Source organism: Macaca fascicularis, chromosome X, assembly GCF_037993035.2.
Source record: "Macaca fascicularis isolate 582-1 chromosome X, T2T-MFA8v1.1".
In the NCBI taxonomy this organism is placed as follows: domain Eukaryota; kingdom Metazoa; phylum Chordata; class Mammalia; order Primates; family Cercopithecidae; genus Macaca; species Macaca fascicularis.
Window position 1 is genome coordinate 1,243,088 of NC_088395.1, and position 14,780 is coordinate 1,257,867.

The following is a 14,780-nucleotide window of genomic DNA, read 5'->3' on the forward strand; positions in this document are numbered from 1 at the left end:
CCCCTGTCTGGGCACAGGGAGGAGACACAAGCAGGAGCCCCTGGATACCAGCATTCACCCCTCCAGGGCTGAATTTACTCTGTCAGGAAGTTGCCCAATCCTGCTTGAATAGCTATAGCCTGAATTCTAATTATAGCAAACAGAAACACTGGCAGAAAAAAAAAATGAGAACGGGGAACATGACAAGTTTCAAAGAAAGAATCTTTCAAGGAAAGTCTGCCGCGGGTTACGAGCCTGCTGACCCCGGGATCCCAGCCCGTGGGAGAGAAAGGGGGTCTCTGACGGCCCCCTCCCCACTGCCAGATCCCCATTGGGTCTGACTTTCCGGGGTGGGGCCCCAGCTGGAGCTTATAAAACAGCTCAATCTGGGAGGACAACGTTCGGTTTCTCTTCGGGGAAGCTGCTTCTAGCACACACAGGGAAAATATCAGAAACATCCCAGAGACTACACCTTTCGTGCTGTTTCCTCCACACAGGACTTGGATCTGCATTTAAGGTACGGCAAGCACGGGAGGCGGTGGATGGTGGGTTCCTAAATCCGTCCTGGCAGACACGGGGCATTCACTGGCACCGAACCGGTTTCCGCTGAGACCTGCCGTCCGTGGGTACCACACGGCACGTTCAACGGCCCGGTACCAAAGAGGGATGCTTGCGATCTCATTCATCGTTGGTATGTGGCTCGCGTGCTGGAAGCCGTCATGTCATCTCAGACGCCTTGGGTTGAGAAAGGTGATGGCGTTAGAAGTAATGTTACTGTGTTTTCCGGTTTTTCGGCGTGCTTGCTAGAAAAATGTAAACACCCACACGTGCCTAGGGTTCTCTGTTTATTAGAAAGCCCGGATTCTAATAAACAGAGTTCTCTGTTTATTTAGAAAGCTAGTGAAAGAGCTCACGCCCAGGGTGGGCTGACTGCCAGCCGGGTAGCCGTTTTTGGGGCTGGGACCCCAGTCTTTTCATGCCGTTCTCAGTGGTTTTCAAAGGCTGGTGGGACTCAGAATGTCCCGGATGGCTGGTGAAACCTCAGGTCCCTCCTCGCAGCTTTATTCACAGTGGCCAAGAGGTGCTGTGAGCCCTCATACCCATCTATAGATGAATGAAGAAATATAATGTGGCCCATCCACACAGTGGAATATTACGCAGCCATGAAAAAGGAACAAGCAGCTTTATTCACGGTAGCCAAGAGGTAGAGAGAACCCTCATACCCCTCTATAGATGAATGGAGAAATATAATGTGGTCCATCCACACAGTGGAATATTACACAGCCATGAAAAGGAACAGGGCTTTGCCACAGGTGGCAATGTGGGTGAACACTGAACACATCATGCTTCCTGAGAGAAGCCAGATACAAAAAGATACATAGTGTCCGTACGATTGCATTTATTCCCCATGTCCAGATACAGGTAAATCCACAGAGACAGAAAGTGGATGAGTGGTTGCCAGGGGCTGGGTGGGGGAAGCACGGGTCTTTAATGGACCTGGGGTCTCCTTTTGGAGTGACGACAATGTTCTAGAAGATAGAAGTGGTGGTGTGTTTTTTTTGTTTTTTGAGACAGAGTCTCACTCTGTCGCCCAGGCTGGAGTGCAGTGGCGCGATCTCGGCTCACTGCAAGCTCCGCCTCCCGGGTTCAAGCGATTCTCCTGTCTCAGCCTCCTGAGTAGCTGGGACTACAGGCGCCGCCACCTCGCCCGGCTAATTTTTGTATGTTTAGTAGCAATTTTGTATGTTTAGTAGAGTAGTAGAGATTCTGTATGTTTAGTATGTTTCGTATGTTGGTCAGGCTGGTCTCGAACTCCTGACCTCGGGCAGTCCACCCCTGCCTCCGCCTCCCAAAGTGCTGGGATGACAGGCGTGAGCCACCGCGCCTGGCCAGTGAAAATATTGATCAATAAATGTTAAGAGCACAGATGTCCCAACGTTCTCCGGTGTCTTCCTGGACCACGGCCCCTACAGGCGAGTGTGACTGTGCGTGGTGTGCCCAGCACACTTTGGACCGTGTGGCCACTATGGGCACTCACCCCCTGGTCTCTTGGCTGAGCGGAACACAGACTCTGTCCGAATGGAGACTCTAGATACCGCCTGTTGCCTTGCAAGGCCTACTGATGCTAAAGCCATTTGGTTCTTTAAAAGATGGTAGGCTGGGCGCGGTGGCTCACACCTGTCATCCCAGCACTTTGGGAGGCAAAGAAAGGAGGTTTGCCTAAGGTCAGGAGTTTGAGACCAGCCTGGCCAACACGGTGAAACCCCTTCTCTACTAAAAATACAAAAATTAGCTGAGTGTGGTGGCGTGTGCCTCTAATCCCAGCTACTCAGGAGGCTGAGGCAGGAGAATTGCTTGAACCGGGGAGGTGGGAGGTTGCTGTGAGCCAAGATCGCGCCACTGCACTCCAGCCTGGGCGACAGAGTGAGATTCCGTCTCAAAAAAAAAAGAAAAGAATGGCCGGGCGCGGTGGCTCAAGCCTGTAATCCCAGCACTTTGGGAGGCCGAGACGGGCGGATCACGAGGTCAGGAGATCGAGACCATCCTGGTTAACACGGTGAAACCCCATCTCTACTAAAAAATACAAAAAACTAGCCGGGCGAGGTGGTGGGCGCCTGTAGTCCCAGCTACTCGGGAGACTGAGGCAGGAGAATGGCGTGAACCTGGGAGGCGGAGCTTGCAGTGAGCTGAGATCCGGCCACTGCACTCCAGCCTGGGCGACAGAGTGAGATTCCGTCTCAAAAAAAAAAAAAAGAAAAGAAAAGAAAGAAAGAAAAAAGAAAGAAAAATAAAGAGAAAAGAAAGCTATCACCCCACAGTACGGTGTAGGAGAACCAGCCTGTCTGGGACGTCGGAAACAGTTCCAGCCCAGGAGGCTGAGGCCCTGCACCCCTTTGTTACCGTAACTGCAGCCACTTAAGAATTTCTGTCTGCGTTGACTCATAATTCTAATTAAACTTCCTTCCACTGCTTTGTCATCTGAGTTTCCCGCTGTGCCCCAGGGGATGAGTTTTACTGGTTTGTGGATACAGCCGGAGCCAAGAACGGACTATCCGTTTTTTGTTTTTGTTTTTTTTTTGAAACGGAGTCTCGCTCTGTCATCCAGGCTGGAGTGCAGTGGCGCGATCTCAGCTCACTGCGAGCTCCGCCTCCCGGGTTCAAGCGATTCTCCTGCCTCAGCCTCCTGAGTAGCTGGGATTACAGGTGCCTGCAACCACATCTGGCTAATTTTCTTTTTCTTTTCTTTTCTTTTTTTTTTCGAGATGGAGTCTCGCTCTGTCATCCAGGCTGGAGTGCAGTGGCGCGATCTCGGCTCACTGCAAGCTCTGCCTCCCGGGTTCAACCGATTCTCCTGCCTCAGCCTCCCGAGTAGCTGGGATTACAGACGTGTGAAAAATTATTTTTTTAATTGCCAAAATTGTATATATTTGTGGTGTCTAACCCTGTTTTGAAAGATGTATGCCTTGTGGAATGGCTAAATCAAGATAATTAACATATCTGTGACCTCATCTGCTTTCTTTTTTTCTTTTTATTTTTTTGAGGTGGAGTCTTGCTCTGTTGTCCAGGCTGGAGTGCAGTGGTGCGATCTCGGTTCACTGCAACCTCCACCTCCCGGGTTCAACCGATTCTCCTGCCTCAGCCTCCCGAGTAGCTGGGATGACAGGTGAGTGTCCCCACGCCCGGCTCATTTTTGTATTTTTAGTAGAGACGGGGTTTCACCATGTTGACCAGGATGGTCTTGAACTCCTGACCTCAGGCGATCCACCTGCCTCAGCCTCCCAAAGTGCCGGGATGACAGGCGTGAGCCACTGCACCCGGCCGGTAGAGGTTCTTTCAAAATGGAAAGGCTGACACACACACAGATGCGTACACACACAGAAATGCACATGCATGCACACGTACACACTCATGCAAACACCTTTGTACACATACATTCACACATGCATGCACATAAATATGCACTTTTAGGCACATGGAGGCACGCACACAGGCAGACTCATGCGTGTATATTGGTGTATGCACATGTGTGTATGCATGGAATGCACGCACAGATACATATGCATGAAAACACACAGACACAGCCGGGCATAGTGGCTCACACCTGTAACCCAGCACTTTGGGAGGCCAAGGCAGGTGGATCACCTGAGGTCAGGAGTTCGAGACCAGCCTGGCCCACATGGCGAAACCCTGTCTCTACTAAAAAATACAAAAGGTTGGCTGGGTGCAGTGACTCACACCTGTAATCCCAGCACTTTGGGAGGTCGAGGCGGGCGGATCACCTGAGGTCAGGAGCTCGAGACCAGCCTGGCTAACATGGTGAAACCCCGTCTCTACTAAAAATACAAAATTAGCCGGGCGTGGTGGTGCCTGCTTTTGTAATCCCAACTACTTGGGAGGCTGAGGCAGGAGAATCGCTTGAATCAAGGAGGCAGAGGTTGCGGTGAGCCGAGATCGCGTCACTGCGCTCCAGCCTGGGCGACAAGAGCAAAACTCCGTCTCAAAAAACAAAAACAAAAACAAAAACAAAAATTAACTGGGCGTGGTGGCAGGTGCTTGTCGTCCCAGCTACTCAGGAGGCTGAGGCAGGAGAATCACTTGAACCCGGGAGGCGGAGGTTGCAACGAGCCGAGATCTTGCCACTGCACTCCAGCCTGGGTGACAGAGCGAGACTCTGTCACACACAGAAAAGAAAACACACAGACACGTATGTGTGCACCCAGATACACGCGGGCACACAAATGTACACAGATGGGCAGGCACACAGCCACGTATGCTTATAGACACGTGTGTACAGGCATGCACGCGGTCATGTGCAAACGTGCAAACAGACATGGCCAGTCCCCGCTGCCTGACTCTCCGTTCTCCTCCAGCAGGCACCTCCGTCCTTCCCGATGACCCTCCTTTGGCTGACGCTGCTCCTGGTCGCCACGCCCTGTCTCCTGCAAACGAAGGAGGGTAAGAGCTGGAGAAAAAAATCGACCGTGGAGGGTGGGGGGGACAAACGCACAATGTCACCTGCTGTTCTTCGGGGAGACTTTCCCTGTTGAGCTCATGGCAGAGTCTCGTGCGGCGGTCAGGAATGACTCGGAGACCTCCTTGTACCCGTCGCCAAGGTCCCTGTAACGCAGCGTCTGGCACAACGGCAATACGACGTCACAGGCAGGCACCTGATGGTGACGCAGACGCCATGTGAGGTCTTTGGATGAAAGTCGCACGCTGGGATCCGGAGTGCCAGTTTACCGTTTCGGTTTCCTGCACGGTTTATGTTATGTTTTTTTTTCTTTCTTTTTTCTTTTTTGTTTTGTTTTGAGACAGAGTCTCACTCTGTCATCCAGGCTGGAGTGCAGTGGCGCGATCTCAGTTCACTGCAACCTCCACCTCCCGGGTTCAAGCGATTCTCCTGCCTCGGCCTCTCGAGTCGCTGGGATGACAGGTGCCCGCCACCACGCCCGGCTAATTTCTGTATTCTTTTTATAGAGACGGGATTTCGCCATGTTGGTCAGGCTGGTCTCGAACTCCTGACCACAAGTGATCCACCCGCCTCGACCTCCCAAAGTACTGGGATGACAGGTGCCCGCCACCACACCCGGCTAATTTCTCTATTTTTTTTTTATAGAGACAGGATTTCGCCATGTTGGTCAGGCTGGTCTCGAACTCCTGACCACAAGTGATCCGCCCGCCTCGACCTCCCAAAGTACTGGGATGACAGGTGCCCGCCACCACGTCCGGCTAATTTCTCTATTTTTTTTTTTAAGAGACAGGATTTGGCCATGTTGGTCAGGCTGGTCTCGAACTCCTGACCACAAGTGATCCACCCGCCTCGACCTCCCAAAGTACTGGGATTACAGGTGCCCGCCACCACGCCCGGCTAATTTCTCTATTTTTTTTTTTATAGAGACAGGATTTCGCCATGTTGGTCAGGCTGGTCTCGAACTCCTGATCTCAGCTGATCCACGTGCCTCAGCCTCCCAAAGTGCTGGGATTACAGGTGTGAGCCACTGTGCCCGGCCTTTTTTTCATTCGTTTTTACTGTCTGCTATTGCAGCAGTTTCCTTTTAGCTTGAATTTCTTTTCATTTTAATTTGCTTTTCATTCTTTAACTTTTTTTTTTTTTTTTTTTTTTTTTTGACACAGAGTTTCACTCTTGTTGCCCAGGCTGGATTGTAATACCGTGACCGTGGCTCACTGCAACCTCCACCTCCCGGGTTGCATTGATTCTCCTGGCTCAGCCTCCCAAGTACCTGGGAATACAGGCGCCCGCCACCGCGCCCGGCTAATTTTTCTGTTTTTAGTAGAGACGGGGTTTCACCATGTTGACCAGGCTGATCTCGAACTCCTGACCTCAGGTGATCCACCCGCCTCGGCCTCCCAAAGTGCTGGGATTGCCAGCGTGAGCCACCGTGCCCAAGTGTGTAATCCCAGCACTTCAGGAGGCCAAGGCAGATGGATGATCATGAGGTCAGGAGATCGTGACCAGCCTGGCTAACATGGTAAAACCCCGTCTTTACTAAAAATACAGAAATTAGCTGGGCGTGGTGGCACACGCCTGTAATCCCAGCTACTCGGGCGGCTGAGGCAGGAGAATCGCTTGAACCCAGGAGGTGGAAGTTGCAGTGAGCCAAGATCACGCCACTGCACTCCAGCCTGGACGACAGAGCACTTTGGGAGGCCGAGGGGGGCAGATCACGAAGTCAGGAGATCAAGACCAGCCTGGCCAACATGGTGAAACCCTGTCTCTACCGAAAATACAAAAAAATTAGCTGGGCATGGTGACAGGTGCCTGTAGTCCCAGCCACTCAGGAGACTCAGGCAGGAGAATCTCTTGAACCCGGGAGACGGAGCTTGCAGTGAGCCGAGATCGCGCCACTGCACTCCAGCCTGGGCGACAGAGCGAGACTCTGTCTCAAAAAAGAAAAAAAAAAAAAAAGTCTGAGCATGGTGGCGTGCACCTCTCGTCCCAACTACTTGGGAAGATCCCTTGAACCCAGGAGGTGGAGGTTGCGGTGAGCTGAGATCGTGCCATTGCATTTCAGCCTGGGAGACAGAGCGAGACTCTATCTCTAAATAAATAAATAAATAAGTAAATAAATAAATAAATTAGTAAATAAATAATAGTCTTATAAGAATTTTTTTCTCAGTGAGTTTGTTTGAAGGAATAAATTATGCTTCAAAGTTAGGGGAAAATAATGTCAGAAGTCTAAATGTTCTTCTGTTTTGGTCTTGCTTATCAGACCAAGGTTGTTGACCTTGATAACCACTGAAGATCCTTTACAGTTTACAGAGTCATTTCCTCAAGTTTTCTAAGTGGCCGATCAGAGATAAACCCCTGGAGAAATATCTGATGTATGTTTCTCGCCCGGGTGACCAGCAAAATGTGATAGAATATTGCCTTTTACCGGCCGGGCGCGGTGGCTCACGCCTGTCATCCCAGCACTTTGGGAGGCTGAGGCGGGTGGATCACTTGAGGTCAGGAGTTCAAAACCAGCCTGGCCAACACGGTAAAACCCCGTCTCTACTAAAAATACAAAAAATTAGCCGGGTGCGGTGGCGGGCACCTATTATCCCAGCTACTCGGGAGGCTGAGGCAGGAGAATGGCGTGAACCCAGGAGGCGGACCTTGCAGTGAGCCAAGATCGCACCACTGCACTCCAGACTGGGCGACAGAGCGAGACTCCGTCTCCAAAAAAAAAAAAAAAGATTTGTGTGTATCTCTTCTAACTCCAACCTGTCACCGTTTTAGATCCAAATGCACCAATCAGGAATCTAAGGATGAAAGAAAAGGCTCAGCAGTTGATGTGGGACCTGAACAGAAACGTGACCGACGTGGAGTGTATCAAAGGCACCGACTATTCTATGCCGGTAAATCCTATTCTCTACGGTTGACAAACGAGACGTTTCCGTCTCCCGCAGGAATCTGAGAACCAGTACTGCTCCCGTCACTGTTGTCATAAGTACCTGGGTTCTGCCCCGAAGCCAGCTGTGGGATTTGAAGTGAGTTTGGAGGGCCTGGTTCCCCATCCGTGGGATATCCAAGGTGGCACACACTGGACAGGGTGGACGTGAAAATGAAACGAGGCTAACCTATGACTGGTGGAAAACCAAACCGCACGCTGGGTGCGGTGGCTCACGCCCGTCATCCCAGCACTTTGGGAGGTCGAGGCGGGCGGATCACCTGAGGTCAGGGGTTCGAGAACAGTCTGACCAACATGGTGAAACCCCGTCTCTACTAAAAATAGGAAAATTAGCTGGGCGTGGTGGCTCATGCCCGTAATTCCCAGCTACTCGGGAGCCTGAGGCGGGAGGATCGTTTGAATCTAGGAAGCGGAGGTTGCAGTGAGCCGAGATCGCGCCACTGCACTCCAGCCTGGGTGAGAGAGACAGACTGTGTCTCAAAAAGAGAGAGAGAGAGGACCAGGCACCGTGGTTCACACCTGTAATCCCAGCACTTTGGGAAGCTGAGGTGGGTGGATCACCTGAGGTCAGGAGTTCGAGACCAGCCTGGCCAACATAGTGAAACCCTGTCTCTACTAACAATACAAAAAAAAATTAGGTGTGGTGGCGGGCGCCTATAATCCTAGCACCTTGGGAGGCGAAAGCAGGTGGATCATTTGAGGTCAGGAGTTCGAAACCAGCCTGGCCAACATGGCAAAACCATGTCTCCACTAAAAATACGAAAATTAACTGGGCGTGGTGGCTCACGCCTGTCATCCCAGCACTTTGGGAAGCCGAGGCGGATGGATCACCTGAGGCCAGGAGTTCGAGACCAGCCTGGCCAATGTGGCAAAAGCCCGTCTCTACTAAAAATATAAAAATTAGCCAGGCGTGGTGGCAGGTGCCTGTAATCCCAGCTACTCGGGAGGCTGAGGCAGGAGAATCGCTTGAACCCGGGAGGCGGAGGTTGCAGTGAGCCGAGATTGTGCCATTGCACTCCAGCCTGGTGACAAAGCGAGACCTTCTCTTGAAAAATAAAAATAAAAATCAGCCAGACGTGGTGGCAGATGCCTGTCATCCCAGCTATTCAGGAGGCTGAGGCAGGAGAATCGCTTGAACCTGGGAGGCGGAGGTTGCAGTGAGCTGAGATCGCGCCACTGCACTCCAGCCTGGGCGACAAGAGCAAACATCCGTCTCAAACAAAACAAACCAAAACAAAAAACAAAAGTGTGTGCTCAGGAAACATGGTTCTCATCCCGAAATCCTTCCAAATCCCCCAGCTTGTCATCACCTGCGTTCTCAGGGTTGGAGAACAGGGCCAGACCTCACGGGGCGGCCCAGGTGAGAATGTGAGCGATTTCCAAGTCAGTGTCTTGTGGTAAAGGAACACGTTTCCTTGAGAACCCATTTCGTCCCCTCCAAGTGCTATGTCTGTTCAATACAATTCAAATCACAGGCCTTTATGCGTCTGCTCGGGCCACCATTACAAAGTCCCACAGCCCAGGACGCCTAAACAACAGACATTGATTCTCCCACAGTCCTGGAGGCTGGAGGTCTGAGATCCAGGTGTGGGCAGGGCTGGTTCCTCCTGAGGCCTCCCTCCTGGACTTGGAGACGCCGTCTTCTTCCTGTGTCCTCACAGGGTCATCCCTCTGTGTGTGTCTGTGTCTTCATCTCCTCTTCTTATAACGACACCAGTCCTATTGGATCAGGGCCCACCCTAATGACCTCATTTTACCCGAATCGCCTCTTTAAAGACTCCAGCTCCAAATACGGTCACAATTGAACATTAGGGCTTCCATATGTGATTTTGGAGAGTAGAGATTAAACAGTTTAGAACCCCAAGGCAATTTTACCATATACCGTGGCCAACTGACTCTCAAGTTTATCTAGAACCACAAATGTTGGGGGGGAAAAAAAAAAAAAACTAAGGAAATTTTGTCCGGGCGCAGTGGCTCACGTCTGTCATCCCAGCACTTTGGGAGGCCGAGGCGGGCGGATCACCTGAGGTCAGAAGTTCGAGACCAGCCTGGCTAACGTGGTGAAACCCTGTTGTCTACCCAAAAATATACTTTAAAAATTAGCCGGGCGTGGTGGCGGCCACCTGTAATCCCAGGTACTTGGGAGGTTGAAGCAGGAGAATGGCTTGGACCCGGGAGGGAGAGGCTGCGGTGGGCCGAGATCGCGCCACTGCACTCCAGCCTGGGCGACAAGAGCGAAATTCGACCTCAGGAAACATCCGAACATCCTTAGCATCAAATTCAGCATGGTCTCCCCGCAGCCGTCACATTCCCGTGTCTCTCTCAGGCAATGAACAACAGCTATTGCCAGTTCGGAGCCATTTCCTTATGTGAAGTGACCAACTACACCGTCCGAGTGGCCAGTCCCCCGTTCTCCACGTGGATCCTCTTCCCTGAGAACAGTGAGAAAAATGTTCATTGTGTGTCTGTTCTTTCCGTCTGTTCCCTCCCTCTCTCCTCTCTCCCTCCCTGTGTCTGCCTTATCTGTCTTCCTTCCTTCCTTCTCTTTCTCTTTCTTTCCCTCCCTGCCTCACTCCCTTCTTTCCTTCTCTTCTTCTCTCCTTCCTTCCTTTCTTTTTTCTTTCCTTCCTTCTTCCTTCCTTTCCTTTGCTTCTTCCTTCCTTCCTTCCCTTTCTTTCCCTCCCTGCCTCACTCCCTTCTTTCTTTCTCTTCTTCTCTCCTTCCTTCCTTCCTTTTCTCTTTTTTCTTTCCTTCCTTCTTCCTTCCGTTCCTTCCTTTCCTTTCCTTCTTCCTTCCTTCTCTTTCTCTTTCTTTCCCTCCCTGCCTCACTCCCTTCTTTCCTTCTCTTCTCTCCTTCCTTCCTTCCTTTTTTCTTTCCTTCCTTCCGTTCCTTCCTTTCTTTCCTTTCCTTCCTTCCTTCTCTCTTTCCCTCCTGCCTCACTCCCTTCTTTCTTTCTCTTCTTCTCTCCTTCCTTTTTCTTTCCTTCCTTCCTTCTTCCTTCCGTTCCTTCCTTTCTTTCCTTTCCTTCTTTCCTTCCTTCCTTCTCTCTTTCCCTCCTGCCTCACTCCCTTCTTTCCTTCTCTTCTTCTCTCCTTCCTTTTTCTTTCTTTTCTTCCTTCCTTCTTCCTTCCGTTCCTTCCTTTCTTTCCTTTCCTTCTTCCTTCCTTCCTTCTCTGTTTCTTTCCCTCCCTGCCTCACTCCCTTCTTTCCTTCTCTTCTCTCCTTCCTTCCTTCCTTTTTTCTCTTTGCTTTTCTTTCTTTCCTTCCTTCTTCCTTCCCTTCCTTTCTTTCCTTTCCTTCTTCCTTCCTTCTTTCTATTTCCCTCCCTGCCTCACTCCTTTCTTTCTCCTCTTCTCTCTTTCCTTTCTCTTTTCTTTTCTTTCTTTCCTTCCTTCCTTCCATTCCTTCCTTTCCTTTCCTTCTTCCTTCCTTCTCTTTCTCTTTCTTTCCCTCCCTGCCTTACTCCCTTCTTTCCTTCTCTTCTTCTCTCCTTCCTTTCTTTTATTTTCTCTTTTCTTTTCTTTCTTTCCTTCCTTCTTCCTTCCTTCCTTCTTTCTCTTTCTTTCCCTCCCTGCCTCACTCCCTTCTTTCCTTCTCTCCTCTCCTCTTCTTCCTTCCTTCCCTCCCTCCCTCCCTTCCTTCCTTCTCTCTGTTGCTCTTTCTCTTTCCCTCTGTCTTTCTCTTTCTCTTTCTCCGCGTCCCGGGTTCAGGCGATTCTCCTGCCTCAGCCTCCTGAGTAGCTGGGATTATAGGCGCCCGCCACTATACCTGGCTAATTTTGTATTTTCAGTCGAGATGGGGTTTCACCATGTTGGTCAGGCTGATCCAAACTCCTGACCTCGTGATCTGCCTGCCTCATCCTCCCAAAGTGCTGCGAGTACAGGGGTGAGCCACCACGCCCCGCCTTAAATAGAGATGGGGTGTTGCTATGTTACCTAAGCTGGTCTCAAACTCCTAGGCTCAAGTGATCCTCCCACCTCAGCCTCCCGAGTAGCTGGGATGACAGGCACCTGCCACCACGCCTGGCTAATTTTTGTATTTTTAGTAGAGACGGGGTTTCACCATGTTGGCCAGGCTGGTCTCAATCTTCCGACCTCAGGTGATCCGCCCACCTCGGCCTCCCAAAGTGCTGGGATTATAGGCGTGAACGACTGTGCCTGGCCTCGAGTTAATTATTTTTAAGTTTAATAGATTCCCAGGGAGTTATGCTGAGTTGGAAAAAAAGAGCACGCCAGAGTGTAACACACAGAGTGATTTCATTTATACAACTGTCTTGAAATGGCAACATTTTATAAATAGAAAACAGTCTCCTGGTTTGCAGGGATATAAGCAGGAGCGAGAGCTGGAGAGAGGTGGGTTTGGCTGTAAAAGTGCTCCCTGGGGAGGTTCGGTGTGGGGGCTCATGCCTGTCATTCCAGCACTTTGGGAGGCCGAGGCAGGTGGATCACCTGAGGTTGGGAGTTCGAGACCAGCCTGGCCAACATGGTGAAATCCCGTCTCTACTAAATATACAAAATTAGCCGGGTGTGGTGGCAGGTGCCTGTAATCTCAGCTACTCAGAAGGCTGAGGCAGGAGAATCGCTTGAACCCGGGAGGCAGGGGTTGCAGTGAGCTGAGATCGCACCATTGCACTCCAGCCTGGTCGACAGAGCGAGACTCTGTATAAAAATGAATAAATAAAAGAATGTCTAGGATGTCTCTGTATTATTACTATTTTTTTACAATTGCTTGTGTATCCTCCATGGTCTCAGAATACGAAAGGCACTCTAAAAAGCGATTAGAATTTTATTTATTTATTTATTTATTTTTTTGAGACAGAGTCTCCCTCTGTCGCCCAGGCTGGAGTGCACTAATGCGATCTCGGCTTCTTGCAACCTCTGCCTCCCGGGTGCAAGAAATTCTCCTGCCTCAGCCTCCCTAGTAGCTGGGATGACAGGGGCCCAACATCACACCTGGCTAATTCTTTTATATTTTTATTAGAGACGGGGTTTCTCCATGTTGGCCAGGCCGGTCTCGAACTCCTGACCTCAGGTGATCCAACCGCCTCGGCCTCCTAAAGTGCTGGGATGACAGGCGTGAGCCACCACGCCCGGCTAATATTTGTATTTTTAGTAGAGACGGGGTTTCACTACATTGGCCAGGCTGGTCTCGAACTCCTGACCTCAGGTGATCCACCCGCATGGGCCTCCCAAAGTGCTGGGGTGACAGGTGTGAGCCCCCACACCTGGTCCCGATTCGAGTTTTCTTTTATGTTTGTGAACCCAGGTGGGACGCCTCGGGCAGGCGCAGAGAATCTGACCTGCTGGGTTCATGACGTGGATTTCTTGAGCTGCAGCTGGGTGGTAGGCCCGGCGGCCCCCGCTGACGTCCAGTACGACCTGTACTTGAACAATCCCAAGTAGGTGTGCCCTTGGGCAGGTCGGGCTGTCCCCGGTGCAGGCCTTCGGGGCACGGTCGTCCCGCAACCTTACCGCTTACCGCAGCAGCCACGAACAGTACAGGTGCCTTCACTACAAAACGGATGCTCGGGGAACACAGATCGGGTGTCGGTTCGATGACATCGCTCGACTCTCCCGCGGTTCTCAAAGTTCCCACATCCTGGTGAGGGGCAGGAGCGCAGCCGTCAGTATCCCCTGCACAGATAAGTTTGTCTTCTTTTCACAGATTGGTGAGTAGCCCACGACATTCCCTCCCACCCTCAGCTCTGCGAGGCCACGGTTTTAGCCTCAGGCCACATCCCACGGACCGGGTGGGCCCACACATAGACACTGGCCTCTCGCATTTCCAGAGGCTGCACGTTGGAGGTCAGGGTGCTGGCCGACTGGGCTCCTAGGGAGGTCTCCTCCTGGCTTGCAGAGGGTCATCTTCTCACTATGTCTTCATATGGTAGAGAGAGAGAGAGATGAAGTTCTGGGGTCTCTTGTTAGAAGGGCACTCACACCGTCATGGGTCCTGTCACGGGTCATAGGATCCCCTGTCACGGGTCCCATCATGAGTCACCCCCATCGTGGGTCCCGTCATAGGTCATAGGAGCCCCCGTCATGGGTCCCACCAAGAGTTAGGGGACCCCTGATCATGGGTTCCACCCTGAGTTATGTGATCCCTTATCATGGATTCCATCATGGGTCATAGGACCCCTCCCAGCATGGGTCATAGAACCCCTCATTATGGGTTCCATCATTGGTCATAGGATCCCCTGTCATGGGTTCCATCAGGGGTCATAGGATCCCCCATCATGGGTCCCATCACAGGTCATAGGATCCCCCATCATGGGTCATAGGACCCCTCCCAGCATGGGTCATAGGATCCCCTGTCATGAGTCCCATCATAGGTCATAGGATCCCCCGTCATGGGTCCCATCATGGGTCATGCAACACCCCCATCATGGGTCATAGGATCCCCAATCATAGGTCCCATCATGCATCATTGGATCCCCCATCATGGGTTCCACCATGAGTCATGGGATCCCTCATCATGGTCCCATCATGGGTCATGGGACCCCCCCCCATCATGGGTCATAGGATCCCTCATCATGGGTCCTATCATGAGCCATGGGATCCCCCCCATCATGGGTCATGAGAGCCCCCATCATGGGTTCCATCATGAGTCATAGAATCCCCCATCATAGGTCATAGGATCCCTCATTATGGGTTTCATTATGGGTCACAGGATCCCTCATCATGGGTCCCATCATAGATCATAGGATCCCTCATCATGGGTTCCATCATGGGTCATAGGATCCCTCATCATGGGTTCCATCATGGGTCATAGGATCCCTCATCATGGGTCCCATCATGGGTCACAGGATCCCTCATCATGGGTTCCATCATGGGTCATAGGATCCCTCATCATGGGTTCCATCATAGGTCATAGGATCCCTCATCTTG

The 14,780-nt window shown here is 51.4% G+C and overlaps 1 protein-coding gene across 5 annotated transcripts in view; it reads left to right on the forward strand.

Moving 5' to 3' along the window:
- Positions 1-378: 378 nt before the first annotated feature.
- The window catches only part of IL3RA (interleukin 3 receptor subunit alpha), a 43,778-nt gene continuing 29,376 nt past the window's right edge, over positions 379-14,780 (forward strand). For 2 of the 5 annotated variants that reach the window (XM_045384376.3, XM_074029244.1), the window contains exons 1-6: positions 379-496; positions 4,851-4,935; positions 7,721-7,839; positions 10,219-10,333; positions 13,159-13,291; positions 13,377-13,561. In XM_045384376.3, the coding sequence (XP_045240311.2) occupies positions 4,872-4,935; positions 7,721-7,839; positions 10,219-10,333; positions 13,159-13,291; positions 13,377-13,561 (616 nt within the window). In that variant the 5' untranslated portion in view covers positions 379-496; positions 4,851-4,871. The remainder of the gene's footprint in view (positions 497-4,850; positions 4,936-7,720; positions 7,840-10,218; positions 10,334-13,158; positions 13,292-13,376; positions 13,562-14,780) is intronic. The other 3 variants (XM_065538732.2, XM_065538730.2, XM_074029243.1) reach the window with 3 other exon arrangements.